Source organism: Strongylocentrotus purpuratus, unplaced genomic scaffold, assembly GCF_000002235.5.
Source record: "Strongylocentrotus purpuratus isolate Spur 01 unplaced genomic scaffold, Spur_5.0 spur5_scaffold_6, whole genome shotgun sequence".
Lineage (NCBI taxonomy): Eukaryota > Metazoa > Echinodermata > Echinoidea > Camarodonta > Strongylocentrotidae > Strongylocentrotus > Strongylocentrotus purpuratus.
The window spans coordinates 2,326,204-2,342,611 of record NW_022145612.1 but is presented as its reverse complement, the minus strand read 5'-3'; the positions used below and the strand labels follow the sequence as shown (position 1 = coordinate 2,342,611).

Below are 16,408 nucleotides of genomic sequence, written 5' to 3'. Positions count from 1 at the left end.
TTAACATGATTAAGGATATCAGTGCATCTTAACGGAGGAACCTGATTATCAGATAATTAGTTAGTAGAAGCAGGAATCATTAATTTTTCGAAACCCTTTCTGAATTCTCGTTATTTTCAACTCAGGACGAGAAAGGAAAACATGTTTGAAAAAGCTGATGAACTACCGGAAAAAGATGGGTCGCCGTACGATGTCTGAAGATGCCGAGAGCTACGGCTATCCTTTCAATGCATTCTACAGCTTCGAGGACACCTCAAGCGGTCTACCTTCTCCGTGCGAAGACCTTGATGATCAGGAGTTCGTGGGTGAGGATGAGGTCTTTGGTAGCAACGGTCATGCTGAGAATGGGTTTTCCAACGACGAGGTGCTCGAGCAGCCGAATGATGATGATGACGACAAGGAAACAGCGACACCTATCGACAGTCCCAAGGCAGAAGATCAGAATGTGAGCTTCCCGCCAACACCGGAACACGAGGTCACTACAGTTGAAGAGGGCGTTGCTCCAACCAATACCACATCTGGCAGCAACTTCACCAAGCTGGAGTTCGCGGCCAATGGGCAAGCACAGGCGGTCATTATGGGCACAGAGAAACCAGTTGATGTAGGGGTGGCCAGCAAGGGTCGGTTTGGTGCTCTCAGCCTGTCTAAAGAGAGCACCTACAACGGAGTAGTCAACATATGTCACTATCGCTCCACCAAAGGCTCCACCGACAGCACCGGGGAGGCGGAGAAGAACGAGTAGTTCCGCGACCAACAGTGATTCCTTGCCCAAATATCATCTATAGTACTAGAACCAGGTGTCATGTGTGTCCAATAAGTATAATAATTACTGTTTGAACAAGAAATACAAAACAAAATGATATCACTTTACATTTAATATTTGTGTCAATTTACCTCTGTATTATTATATAATGTGATAATGAATTGTCAGCTCACTGATTATAGAAATACAATGTAGCATATGTTATATCACTAAGTAGGCATGTATTCAATTTAAACCCAAACTCTTTCTCTACTTGCTCCTCTTGTTGTTCATTTGCACTTACCAGATATAAAACCAAGGTGTATATCTCATCATCTTTCAGAGTACATTATGAAAATGTTTTTTTCTGAGAATAAGAATCCCCGGATATTGTACTCCTTTCAGCCCTTCTTTCTGTTCAATTAAAATGTTCTCAGCAGTTACATTGATGTATTTTGCCTCTGTCATGTACTAAAAATAGACGTCGAATCCTATTAATGAAGTTGGTCCACTGATGTATATACAGCCAAAATGTCAGCTGTTTATTTTTCCCAAACTTACTAAAAATTCTGCAACTAAGTGAATAAACGAAATATATCAAGTCATGAAATGAAACCTAAATATTGTTTCTATGTTGATATGACTATTGTTTAGTCAGTTACAGAAATATTGTGATTTTTGTTTAGGATGAGGAAATTCACACTTGGCGCTCCATAGATCGGTGGACCAAATCTGTCCACTTAAAATTGTGTGTTTATGAATACCGAGTAGACAGAGTATGGTAATTTATCTATGGCGTATTCAAACAATTGATAAATTCGGGGTTGGGTGCGTCAGACAATCAAATACACCATTTTTGTAAATATATGATTTCTACCTAATAATATTGGAGCCAGCAAATGATGTGTCTGAGATGGGAATTTCCATTCATTTTCAAAAAATATTTATGTTCGCATCTGATCAGTATTGTGAAAAGGTTCTTGCAAAATGAAATGAAATGAAATGTTCTATTGTTTCAATAATATTTGTTTCCGTACTGCTACATATTATCTCGTTTTTAAAGCCTATTTACAAGGTAGTGCAGTATGTGCGACTGGTTAAGAAATTTATATTTGATTTGATTTGATGGTTATTTATTTAGTATACATCAACTTATTTACATTTAGCCTACAATCTTATAACTTTCAATGTATGATTTTAACGTGTTATATACAGAAAAGGGGTAGTCTTAAGCATAGGTTTTAAGGGACGTCCTTTCGAGAATGAAAATAATAATACATGCAATATGAAGCGATACATACCAATTAGGTTAGGAAGGAAGAAAGTGGGAAAAAAGAGCATGGGAAGAGAGGGGACAGAGAGAAGCAGGGAGGGAGAGAAAGTTCCATTCATTATATTATCAGGAGGAGTACATGTTTGTATATCAAGTCAAGTTGGGCATGCATATAAATTCACCTTTTGACAGCTACTATTTATGACAACAGGGACATTTTTGGGGTCCGCCCGATTACGTGAGATTAATCGCTAAACAATTTTTAAAGTTACCAAAAGATGTCTCCAAGTAACGTATATCAAATTAATTGCTGACTAATACAACTTATCTGTTCTGTAACCTCCTGCAAGATGTATGAGAAAATATAATGCTATTGAAATGAGATTCATGTTTGAATTGTTGTGAATAACGGCATTGTTTGTGTAGATTCTTAACCAACTAAAAAGGTTGTTGTGTAGCAAAAACCTTAGTGTCTAAATCTAGATTATATTGCGTATCCAAGAAACAACTATGTAATAAATACATATCCTTTACCTGAACCTTTGAAGGTCCATCCATTCATTTGTTTTGTGTTGACAAAAAGTGTGAATGCGAATAGGGAGGGAGGGAGTAATTATAGGATACCCGTCCTCCTACCCCCCCCCCCCCCCCATCACATTTGGAAGGATGGATGAGATCCCCAAAATCATGTTCCAGTGAAAAAACAACTACCCAAAACCCATTTCAGTTTTTGTGGGATATCATCTAATGCGTATTTGGCCAAAGCTGCAATAAAAAAGGGGGCAAAGCACACTAAAACTAAAGGCTGACATCGTCAGCCCTTTCATCCTATGATACCCAATTCTCTCATAAACTTCATTTGAGCCGATCTGAATATTTTACACTACCTACCCACCTCAGGAAAGTCAATATTTCAGCACATTATGAACAGAAATACAAACAAATCAAAAGTCTTGTGTTTAATATAACAACCGTGTAGATAGTTTAATTCGTTCACATATCACATTTAAAATTGAATTTGCTTGTTACAATAACTGATTGACGAAATCAAAATAGGTAGTTTCACTGACTTGTGTTTGCGAGGAAAATATTGCAATGTAAGCAAGAGTTTTTAACAAAATGAGTTTAACAAAAAATAATTTGATTATTAATGAGAATAATGTAGACGTCATCTTGATCAATGTACAAAATGTAAAACTAAAGGTAAATAAAGCTTGACATGCATGAAGTAGCAAACGAAGATTAAAGTCTCTATGTACAGATAAAACAAAACTTGTACTGTAGTGCCCCGCATATATCCATCTTTAAGTAATATGGATGGAAAGGAAATAGAGGCACATCTTCAGATAAATTTCTGTTCATTAGCTAGTAAATTAATAAGAAATGTACGCTGAATTAAACATTGGCAAAATTCATTCATGTTTACAAAACCAGCCACATACAATATTTATTCCCATATCGATGTGTTTATTCGATACGATGCATGGTATTTCAGTACGATAGTTATGTCATCACTGAAACGCCTTACCTAAATCTCTTTGAACTCTTATTACGATTTCATTGGAGCCGATACTGAGCAATTATCATACAACCTTCTTTCAAAAGAAACTGCCTAAGATTATTCTAGATGATGGATAATGCTATAATATGAAAATGCAAGTGCTCACGATTTTTGAACCATTTAAATGAAATTTAAACAACACACGTTTGGAGGAAATATCACGAACCCTAGTTCTGTACATATATAAAAGTAACTGTAATTAGAGATTTTTTTTAGTTGTGTAAATTGTAAATTATGAGAAGGGAGTATGAGAGAGGAGAAAATGTTCTCTTAAATACTCTCGTCTATACTAGAATACGTGAATACACTGAAAATATGAGATACAAAAACTCTAAGACATTTGCAATCAACATCTTTTTTAATTTACACTCCCTTGATTAAGTATCGTCAATCAAAGCACACCAGCAGTGTTAGTGATTTAGTTATGCAGTGTACTACTTACAAGATAACGTGAACGCACCATCAGGGATTAAATGACAATTTAACTACACGTACGAGACTAGTTAAGCGTTACTACCGGCTGGCTCCATCTGGATTTTCTTCTGGTTCGAGTCAGGTGAATACATAACATTGTCAAATCCAGACGCCGGTGTCGGGAATGTGTCCTTGTTCGCAGACGGCGAGGATGACGACGATGAGGTCCCAAGTTTGGGGACGCTGCGGATGCCCATCATGTAGCCGACGACGAGGAGGACCACGGTGATAATGAGAACGCAGGCGATGACGATGCCGGCGATCGCTCCACCCGAAAGACCTATCAGAAGACCGAGCATTAATAAAATGTATATGGAATAAAAAAAGCTGACTAATAACGTATATGAGTACTGATGTACTTCAACATGATAGAAATTCTTTAAAGAATATAATGTTAATAATTTCGTTAGCGTTGCTGTGAAGAAGGTGGGGCAGATGATGGATGTGGTGGAGGGGTATGTTATCCTCTTACCTCCACAACGTACTCTCTTTTCGTATGATATTTCCCGGCTCCTTAAGGTTATTGATAAATACATTTCAATTATTTTAAGAGCTGGCAATATATAAGAAATATCTGAGTATTAAAGGATAATTACGATGACTAGACATAGTTACCTTGATTACTCACAGGCTCCGTTCGCGTGGTATTGTCATCTATGAAGAAAATCGTTAACGGGTCAAAAGAGTAAGTTTTTGATTTTGCATAAATAAAGTTATTGTTATTCATCATCATCATCATTCCCCTTTACACCATTGTAATCATTTGGAATACTTAGCAAATGCTTACAAATACCATTAGTAAAAAAATATAAGAGTAGCGAATCTCGCTCAAATATTCTACACTGATGCCTGTTGTAAAAGTTACAATAACAGACTGATGTTATGTTGCATATTTGGTAAGAGATATACATGTAAATGCATATAACCCCGTTACACATATGGCAAAGTACCCTTCTGGATTAAAAAAAATCATCAAAGAAGAATAAATAGATTGACAAAAAAGAAAGAGATTAGCTTATGAAGGCAAGTAAAGCCTAGTTTTTAAAATCGCGGTATAACAACTTGTGTGACATACATTTAGGTATTTTGCAAATGTAGGATGATCCAGTGCTACAGACTTCATCTTTCCACGTGCCGAATTCATTGGTGTAAATTTCGACGCAGTCCTCCTGGTTACCCCTCCAATTGTCGGTAGGTTCACCATTATCCCATTGAACATAATCTACGGGGGTGCCGTCATTCCAGTTTGTGAACCCGCCTATAGAATGGAGAAAAAGGCATCCCATAGTGTAAAGGAAAACAACTTGTAAAACACTTTTTTCATAATGCAAAAGTTAGAAACAACATTTCCGTATCTTGAATAATATGGTTCATATCTCCTTAAAGTAATGAAAGAAATGACTAAACAATTTAGGATTGTTGTTAGTAGGCTCTTCATTTTCCCACTGAACATAATCTACAGGGGTGATGTCATTCCAATTTGTGAACCCAAGGTACCCACCTGTATAATGGAAGGAAACGACCCAAATAGATTAAAGGAATGTAACGGGTTTTTTAAAAATCCTAAATGAACTTTTTTTTATCACAAAGTTATAAACAACATATCTCCTGAAGAGTGTGGGTCATATCTCTTGAAGTAGTGAATCAATGAAACAATTTAAGGACTTGATTTGGGGTCAATTTGGGGGAAAAAAAAGGGGGGTGTTTTACAGAGATATTAAGTTGAAATTATCTCGAAGTTGGACCTAACAATTATGGAACGCCGTTAGCATCTTTTAAAAATAGTTTGTATAAGTTATTTTAAAAGGCATAAAATGTTGATTCAAATCAGTCATATTTTCTATTATCAAGGAGATTTCATGTTCCTGGTGTGAAATTTATGAAAATTCCAAAAAACTTGAATTTTTGCTTTTGAATATACTTTATTCTAAGGCTACAAATGGCTCTCCATAACTTAAAGTTAAGTTTGACTTAGGATCTTTGTGAAACACCGCACTGGTCAGAAGAATGTAATATGAACAAGAGAGAAAATTTGATAAAAGACAGACGGACTTCATGATATACACAAGGGCTAGATGAAAATGTAAATATGAAGGTCCAGTCATAGTCTCAGGGTAAATCCATTGGAATCGTATGCAGAACATATCTAAATTTTACCTGATGGTCCTCGTTCCAGGCCAACCCATACATTCCTCTTGCCGATGTCTGTCTGTACCAAGTCACGAATGAACTCATTTTCCTCCTTGCTGTGGATACTGGCCAGCTCACCACCCATCTGCTGACATTGGTAGCTAGCTGAATACCACTCGGTGAACACCAGACCATCAGGGACGTAGTAGCAATAGCCACCAAACGCTGTTTGACCGCTCTGGCAGTATCCGGGAAGTTCCTCGACTGGGTCAGGAGGTTGTGCTGCAGTTGATAAATCATATAGAAACATCACTTGCCGTTAGGGTATTCCGTCTCAAGAGAGGAAAACAAAAGTGAATGGACGAATATCTACAATGATTATTATGTTAGTTTAATGCGGAGTGAACGTAATCTCTATATCCTTTGATTTTTGTTCAATAACTGTCTACTCCTTACCCCCTACTGTAGATATCAGCGCACAGTACGTTTTCAAGAATACAACCTACCGGTAAAGTGGGCTGAGAGGGGATGTAGTAAGTTTAATGAATTGTCTCAGTAGATAAGCATTATGCATCGGGCAAAAATTGAAACACTTAGCCTCCCGACTTAAAGACGAGCTGGAAGACAAGTTTCCGTCACTATTTGAAATTATAGGAAGATTATAACGATGGTGTTACACTTATCTTTAGGTTGACTTGTTGAAAGACTTCGCGATCGTGTTAGACAAGTGTTAATGCGACAATTACAACATGTAGCTACAGACATGTTTAACATCCAAAAGTGGTTACTAACCGTTTGTGGTTCGGCAGATGGTAGGATGAAGATCGGCGCAACTGGTATCATCCCAAGAGGGTGCATCAGTAAGAATGACGCATCCTTCTCCGTCATTCTGACTTGGTTCTCCGTCACCCCAAAATGAGACGAGTACTGGCCAGCCGTCGGCCCATTGGTATTTTCCATCCTGGGGGGGGGGGGGGGGGGGGTGGAGGGGTAATAGTAGGGTTAGTGCTTTCTAAATGAAATGCCTCCGATCCGATTCAAGTTCAAACATCAAAGTGCCTCATCAGAGGCGGTGTAAACGTAGATGAATTCACTCTTTAATCTCACATTTCTTTTCATATTGTCCAGAAACCTCGTGAGTCTTCTCATTCTATAATATATCCCAAGTTGGCCACCCAATATTCAAATGTGCATCTTCTTTTTTAATCTTCATATATCAATTGAAGTCCAACTACATTGTACCACATACATCTGTGAATCTTGATGTACACCCCCTTTCTTTTTTCTTCTGTCTTCTTTTCTCTCTCTCTCTCTCTTTCCCCTTTTACCAATATTTGCTCCACCATATTCGTATTATTATTATGTATCCAGTGAGGGTAGTCATGCTATCAAGCTTTGCGTACTTTGTCAACCCTCCTTTTTGATGTTTTCGATTAGTTACTTTATTGGACATTATATTATTTTGAAAAGTGTAAAATTTGTAATGTTTTGTTTGTTATAAATTTGTAAAAATGCAAAATAAAAATCAAACAGAAATAAATAAATCAAATCAAGGCAAATCGAATCGAATAGGCGTTATTTGATGAGTCACGACTACGTCAGTGTCTGTCATGGTCTCTGACGTGTCATATAAGAGTGGCATCGTATGAAAAAAAAAGTAAATGCAAAATGAATCAATGATGCAAACATTTTGTTGAAACTAGACTGTACTGTCTGGGAATAAAAATGTTTCATACAGATTTAATGGGACAGATATGTTTATTAGGATTAAAATAAAAAACAATTCAAAATCATTCCGAGAGATGGTTAAATATAGTATGCAGTTGGTATGCGACATTATCTTCAATCTTTAAGAGTTTCCATTCTTGAAATAGAGGGTTAGTGTGAGTTTTAGATTGCATATTGCAGACAATTCTTATTATCCTATTTTTAGTGTAAAAAGTTAATTTATATTAGATGCATATGTATTGCCCCAAACGAGAAAATAATATGATAAATAGGGGAGAACTATAGAGAGCTATTTACAAACGTGTATCAATCACATCTGTTATACCTCTCGAAAATGAACTCTCACTAACGATCAGCTTATAGGTGAAGTCGGACAGTTGATCGCTGGACTAGCACACATCCTAAACCAATTACCATTTCATTTCAATAAAACATTATTTCATTTGACAATATCAAGACATTTTACCACATTCGTCATGCCGATCCAAGCATCAGATATTCCTCTTGAGTACAGCATATACTCTAGGAAAGCTTCATAGTGAGCATCTGTGATGCTAGCCAGGTTACCGCCATCATCCTCGCAGAATGTTTGTGCACCCGTGTAAGTACGCCTGGTCGTGTCAAGTTTGAAGCAGGAGTCGCCGTATTTGTAGTAAGAGATGTCATCACAAAATTTGTCCTCTGGTGGGTTATCAGGAGCACTAGGATCTAAAGAAGAACAGGTACATAACGAAATGGTTATGCTGGCCTCGTGGTCGTGAAGCAAGACAATGGAATATCCCCTTGTTCCCTCAAGATGATTAGGATAGGGAATAGAAGTTAGGTGGACGCCGTATTCTGCCTCCCTCCCCTCCCCCGAAACAGTGTATGTTAGCGATAATGCCGAAACATTTAAAGGTACTATGTCCCTTTTGCGGCCAACCTCAAATTCTGTAGAACTTTGCAGGAATTATGAATATGTCATGTATGTCCTATCTGTGAAATTTGAACGTTAGCAGTGTCCTAATATTCAAATTATGCAAGGAAACCTGTTTACTTGCTAGACTTCACTGTCAGACACTATTGAGTGACTGACTTGCTTATTTTCTTCTTTGATAATAACATTGAATGTTATTATCAAAGAATTATCAATGAATTATCAATGAATTATCAATGAATTATCAATGAATTTCATAAAAATGAGCTGTAAAGAATAAATGAGCATTTGTCTACATCAATAACCCACTTCTTGTGATGGCTAAAAGTAAACTGATTGAATATTTGCGCAGCATAAAACGTATGACCATTCAGTACAATGGTCTGAAAATCAAGACTATTACTTATTCGCGCTATAGCTCCTAAGTCGATTTGACAACTAATAGTCGTTATTTTCCCACTTGAAGACATTTTCAAGCCCCAACTTTTTTGAGGGAAGTTCTAAATTAGTATTATCTTTTAAATGCCGTTAGAATTTAATCTTTTCATTTTTTGGGCTGCAAATGGGACATAGTACCTTTAAGATTTAATACTGGATTTGTTTATAGCGCTCTTATCTATCACACAAGGTGTTCATGACGCACCGGCTCTAGCTAGTCTACCGAATTTGGTTCTCGCACCATTTAGGGAGTTCCTTATTAACGCTATCCATTTCACACCTGGATGGGGAATGGCAGATAAAGACTATAATGTTTGCCAACGGACACTAGTGCTTCCCCGGGGCTCGAACCTACGACCTTTGTAGGCCTACACGTATCTCCAAGTAAGTATTAGGACCACTTGATGACGACTTGGTAAAGATGGAATTCGGGCATTGGTAGATACTTCGTTTATAAGAAAAGGTAATCGTGAGCTGCTATATATTTTGTAAAACAAAAAATCACGTTCTCTTTGTTCAGCTTTGCATGACTGAGAAGGAAGGTATATGTATTACTGGCTGTTAAAGGCAAACAAAATAGTAAAATGTCCAAACTGGAAACATACCCAAGTCTTTCTCGCACATGTATCCGATATCATTAGAGCATTCAGAGTCACTCCACATGCCAGCATACCACTGTTGGTTCAACATCTCAACGCAGTCGCGAACAGGCTGGTGGAAAAATTATAGCAATGTAGAATGACTTCAAAACAGACGTGAAAAAAAAGAGGAAAATTTAATTTAAGCCCCACTGCACTACTTATAGCTACTTGCGCCCTCTATATATCAAACAATGCCTAATCGGTGACGATTGGTCCCCCATGATCCCCTTTTTCTTATGTTTATTGAGAGCTGATTTGATGAGAAAACTACCTAACAGTGACCATGCAGGGAGGTCTAATCCCCCTTCTATAAGTAGTGCAGTGGGGCTTTAAAATCAGTGAAGTAGAAATAGTTACGTGTATCTTAGACAGTCATGTCAGAGGGACGTACATAGAAACACATTTTGAGGTAAACAAAAATATGGCATTTGGAAAATTGTAGGAAGCTGTGAAAAGAAAAAACTCTGAAAACTTGTGAGACATTTTCTTATGATACAATCACAAAGACTTTCACAAAATTAATCTTAGCCCCTTTCAATACCATTGTCCAGCATCTTCTAATATATGCGAACATGAACACCATGTTTCGCTTAATCCGAACATGATTGCTATGGGATATACAATGGGGTATTGGCATTTCCCTTTATTTAATTTCTCGAAAGTCGATGCGATTGTGTTTAATATTTGCAATGGTTGCGTTGATATCGTCCATTTTTCTCAATCTTTTTTTTGTCACTAACATTACATTTTACTTGCAATACTCACAGCGCCAGGTAGGGAAATATGTCCAGTCGGTTCACCAGGAAACCAGTTCGTGTACACTGCCGGTTTTCCATCGGTCCAGTGATATTGACCATTCGATCCTGAATCCGAAAAGCCGATCCAAACATCTCCCGTTATGTCCAAGAGCATAGATGTTAGTAGGGCTAAAGACATGAAGATAATAACACCAAGATTTAATATGTGATAGAAGCATGAATAATTCGAATGACGCTATCATCAAATATCAACGGCTTTCTGTTTATCGGTGTGACCATAGTTCGCGCGTGACCCTAGTTCGCGCATGACCCTAGTTTGCTATCTAAAAAAATAATTAAAAATCGAAAATCTAATGCCATCAATGAAAAAAAGAACCAAAATTTTTCTATTGATTTGTTATACTTTTTCGCTAAATATCAATATAACTTGCTAAATATTTAACTTAAACAAATGAACTAATGATTATGATCTATTATTCTCTAAGAAAAATAAGGGAAAAGATATACTTTACAAAAGTAAACTTTTCATAATTACTCCTTAAACCATTGAATCATTCCATGTATTTTTATTTTCTACCAGTGAATTCAGTGAAATTTGCGGCCATAGAAGAAATTATGAAGAAAAAAAGTCTCCATCAAATTCTCTTCATTTTATCCATGCACCGAGTCATATAATGGAGGGGGGGGGGGGGGCTATAACTCAGTCACACGAACGAGTTCGATTATGTAAACAAAATATTGGTTGGTTTCTAAAACGATCTTGATTCGGTTTGGCGTGTTTGCAGAGGGATTGAGAATAAAAACGTATACCCCGGACACTCCGAAGAGACCGATATCAGACTGATGAAAATGTTTTTACATTACCCCTAATGGTTAGTAATCGGCCGGTTTAGAACAAGTTTGGGGTCGGTTTCACGGTGTGACTGAAGTATAAGACAACTTACACTGAACTTGTTGGCTATGGATACCGGCTAGATTGCCTCCTTCGCCCTGGCACAAGGTTCTAGCATCCTGCCAGCTGTATCGATCGTTCTCTTCATATCCTCCCATCCTGTAACACCTGTCCATTCAATAGAGGGTATAAATCGAAAGTTTAGTCAGGGGGGGGGGGGGGGTTACCCTTCGCTGAATGCTTTTTTTTATACGGCACTGTACCATACTCTCGGAGTAGGCCTATTACATAGACGTAAATTATACTGTTTTATACAAAACCTACGTGGATCCTTGTCATTTGATTGGAGGATTGTTGGTCACATGCTATTCAATAGATTTTCTATTGCACGGGCGTGCATTTTTGGTTATATGCAGACTGCGTACCTCTCTGTCGTGCGCGTATCCCTGCGTATCTGACGCGAAGGTAATCTGAATGTAATCGAGAAGGCTTGACTCCAACTTTAATTTATCTTTAATATAAGGACTAAAGCATAATTTATTGCTTAACGTTGGATGTTCTTCGATGTTGTATAAAACAAATAATGAATGTTTTTCATTCGTTCAATAGTGCAAATATTTTTATTCGTTGAAAGATTAACGTTAATTCTATTCAACTCGGCTGGCGCCTCGTTGAATAGAATGTTAATCTTTCAACTCATGAAAATACTGCACTATCGAACTCATAACCATTCATTATTTGTATAATATAGATATTGTAGCGTTTCGTTCGTTAGATTTTTTTGGTAAAAAAAGATTAACGATATCATATATTACTTATAGATACATAACCCGAACATGATTTTTTTTTGAGATATACATTATATTTTGAAATTGCGCAAGAATTGATTTCTCGAAAGTCTTTGCGATCGCCTTTGCCTTACCTATTGAAGTATTTGAAATAGTCATCACTACATCCTCCGGTAGGGGTTTCGGTCGGTGCATGTGTAACTGGGTTAATGGAATCCTCCATCCTCTTGCATATGAACGGGGTATTGACCCCACATGCTGCATCATTCCATACGCCACTTTCCTGGAGACCTGGAGAAGATTTGCAGTGTTTATTAATACATTTAAGATGTGAACACGACAGAATGAGGAGAGTGACACTGAATAGGAAGAGCGTGTTCTTTCCCCTCTTCTCTTCTTTCTCATTCTCTTCCCTCTCCAATTTATATTTCATTTCCCTGTCTCTTTCGTTTCATCATCAATACTCATGTTTCTTCTTGGAGACATGTCCATCAGACACAGCAACTCACCAGTAGCACCTTATCAATGCAACAGTTTTGACAAAATGTTATTGATGATTGATATTATACAACGCCTACTAAGATTCTTGCAACCTCATTAGTCAATTCTTGATCACATGACATGCGCTAAAAGTACCATTGAACGGCATCATTGACGCGGAGTGCAATTTTGTTTGATCCTTTCGCACCATTGCACTCTGACGTCACAATAAACATAAAGCATTGTACGCGCGGCTCAGTGGTTATGCGGTTAATGAACAGAAAATGCGAGCGAGAGTACGATACGGTAGGCCTAGACAATCTATACGTTTGGTTTTTTTCCCGAGCTGGATTTGTTCTTGACTTTTAATTTAAAAAACTCACATCATGGCAGTACCAAACTTTGTATTGCTAAATGATGAAGAATTGAATGAATTATTGTCCGACTCCGATGCTCAGAATACTAAAAAATGTGTCAAGTTTGCGAAGAGCCGTTTGAAATCCTTTGCAAAATGTGTATCACTGTCGTTAGCGGAGGTCACCAGTATGCCGGATCTAGAACTGTATAAGTTCTATCTCGATTTTACGCTGGTTTACGGAAAGATGATGAAAGCTTGTACGCTAAGAAATCTATGCATTCTATCAAATATGGACTCAGTCGCCATTTTTAGTCTGCCAGGGGAGAGGATATTACAAATGCTGCAAAATTTCCGGAAAGTCAAAAGGTCTACAAGGCTATGATGGTCAAACTGAAGAAACAAGGAAAAGGGTATGTCAAGCATAAAACTGCAGTAACTGATAGTGACATGGCAAAGATTTTCAAATCAGATGCAGTCAACCCTGATACAACACTTGGTCTTCAGAGCAAAGTTTTTTTTGGACGTCATGACATATTTTTTTGCAGAGAGGCCGCGAAAATCTTAGAGAAACGACAGCCAACGACTATATTTCCCGTGTTGATGAAGACGGGCTTCGTTACTTTGAGCATCGTGATACGCTAACAAAATCGAGACGGGAAAATGAAGACGAAGCATTTGGTGGTCGCATGTATGAAATACCTGGGTCTTCGAGGTGCCCAGTCACTTCTTTGCTAAAGTATGTGGCTTGCTTGAATAAGTCAACCCACTTTTGGCAGCGACCAAAAGCTTCTTCACCATATGATGGACCCTGCTATGACAATGTCCCGTTGGGAGTAAATACCCTGGGAAATGAAATGAGAAAAATTGCTGAAAGGGCTCAGTGTGATCATCATTACACAAATCACAGCCTGAGAGCTGTTACGATCCTAGATCAAGCGGGATTCGAGAATCGCGATATCATGGCAGTCACAGGACACAAATCTGTAATTTCATCGATCGCTGCGCTGAGATTCGGACTAGGCCCTAGGAAAACTGTTCTTTAAAAAGAAAGTTGTTAGCCCTTAACGTCCGAGGTGTTGTATAAAACAAATAGTGAATGGTCTTTATTCGTGCAATGGAACAATATTTTGCATTCGGTGAAAGATGAGATGCTCCATTCAACTCGGCTGCGCCTCGTTGAATATAGCGTCTCTTATCTTTCACCGAATGCAAAATCTTGTGCCATTGCACTCATGGCCATTCACTATTTGTATATTAATTACCCATATACATTAACCTTTTCTTATATACCATTAACTACATTTTAAGGTAAACACATCCATCATACATGCCATCAATCATGCAGGGGAGAGTTTATGTGAATTGATAGACATTATATACCTCACTTAAGAAATCCAGCCATCTGATTGGTCAAAATTGCATTCATAAACTTTAACTATTCCTGTAAAATTCCCGGTAAAATTCCAAACCCATGTAATAGTTCAAAAAATAGTTCTAAAATCCCAGTTACCATGGTTACCGGGAAAATAGTTCCAAACATTTTCAATTCAATTCAATTCAATTCAATTTCAATTCAAAAGACTTTATTTCCGTTAAAAAACATACAAATATATACATGTGATAAAGTACAAACAGTTTAAAATATACAAATCATGAGCATTAAATTAAATTAATTTAAACAAACTGTGAAAATGAGTAAAAGGAAAAGGGAGCACCTGTAGGAAGCTTATTTTAGCTTGTTGATTCAGGCGTCCAAATGAATAAAATAATTACACAGATATAATAACATAATAATGAGTATTGCGCATGTATTTGTTCTACCCCCCCTCCCTCCCTCCCTCCCTCCCATCCCTCACCCCCACCACCACCTCCCCCCTCCCCCTTCTTTCTCTCTTATGGTTATTTACAAATTATATTTTATTTTAAGATAGGTGTTAAACTAAAACAAATTATAGGGATAATAGATATATTTTAAGTTTTTTCTTGAATGAGTTTAAGTAAACATATTGAGTAAGAGAGGATGGAAGAGAATTCCATACTATGGGCCCTGTATACCTTACTGATTGTTGCATGTACTGTTTATCAATATTCCAAATGTGTAACTTTAGACTATTTCGAGTATTATATTTATGAATTTTAGAGTTAGTTTGGAACATAATGGCAAAAGATGATGGTGCATTACCTTTAATACATTTGAATACAAACACAGCATTTTGATATTTATTTAGGCTATAAATATTGAGGGTATTTAACTGTCTAAATAAAGGTTTAGAATGGGCCAAATAATGAGAGTTTGTACAATATCGTAGACAACGCTTCTGAAGTAAAAATAAGGGTTTCAACTTAGAATGACTTGTATTTGCCCACACGATGTTACCATATGACAAATAGGAGAGAATGAGTGAATTATAAATCATAAACAATACATTTCCTGGTAAATAATATTTCAGCTTTGACAATAATCCTGTAGTTTTACTAATCTTCGTAGAGATCATGGCAATATGTGATTTCCAAGACAATGTTTCATCTATGAGAATACCTAAAAATTGAATATTTGAGACTTTTTCAATAATTGTTTGATCAATAGTTCTAAAATTTCAGTAACCATGGTTACCCATAGATTTACATGTTAAAAAATGGTTTGAGCGATCGCGGATACCGTACGTGTGCGAAGAATTGGTCGGCATTTTTAGTACGTCAATATATCTCGATTCAAACAAGGCAAAAATGGCTGTAGAAACTCTCCCAAGATTTCAACTTCTGGATGAGGATCAAATTCGAGACATGCTGACAGCGAGAACTCCAAAAAGGGTACGTGAAATCTTCCATATTTTTTTTCAGTAGGCCTAGATCTAGATTCTAGTACGCGACAACCAGATGCTGGTGATTGTAGTGATTTGTACGTCACGGACAGATGCAGATCCTTCCCGTAGAGATTACACACAAAATGCATTTCCATTGACCATTGCGCACTCGATGTTTTAATTACCAGAGATTCAAACTAATATTGCTCGTGATCCTGAAGGTGATACTCAATAAGTGAGGTGTCATATAAAAGCGCATGTTTTTCTCCATATTCCCCACAGGGCCGGCCCACCCCTAAAATTGTAAAAATATCTTGCTTAGACTAGAATCTAGATCTAGTCTACTCTCAAAGAAACACTCATAAAAAACAACCGTGCAGATAAACTAGGGAAAGGCCAAGGTGGTGTCATAATTTTTTCGGCAT

The 16,408-nt window shown here is 37.3% G+C and overlaps 1 protein-coding gene across 1 annotated transcript in view; it reads right to left on the bottom strand.

Moving 5' to 3' along the window:
* Positions 1-2,966: 2,966 nt before the first annotated feature.
* Positions 2,967-16,408, bottom strand: part of LOC584452 (macrophage mannose receptor 1) — a gene marked incomplete in the record, with an annotated part of 61,999 nt that continues 48,557 nt past the window's right edge. Inside the window, 10 exon segments of the mRNA XM_030972791.1 lie at positions 2,967-4,330; positions 4,666-4,704; positions 5,126-5,308; positions 6,208-6,462; positions 6,973-7,141; positions 8,375-8,616; positions 9,868-9,973; positions 10,669-10,829; positions 11,606-11,721; positions 12,476-12,632. Of these exon segments, the coding sequence (XP_030828651.1) occupies positions 4,080-4,330; positions 4,666-4,704; positions 5,126-5,308; positions 6,208-6,462; positions 6,973-7,141; positions 8,375-8,616; positions 9,868-9,973; positions 10,669-10,829; positions 11,606-11,721; positions 12,476-12,632 (1,679 nt within the window).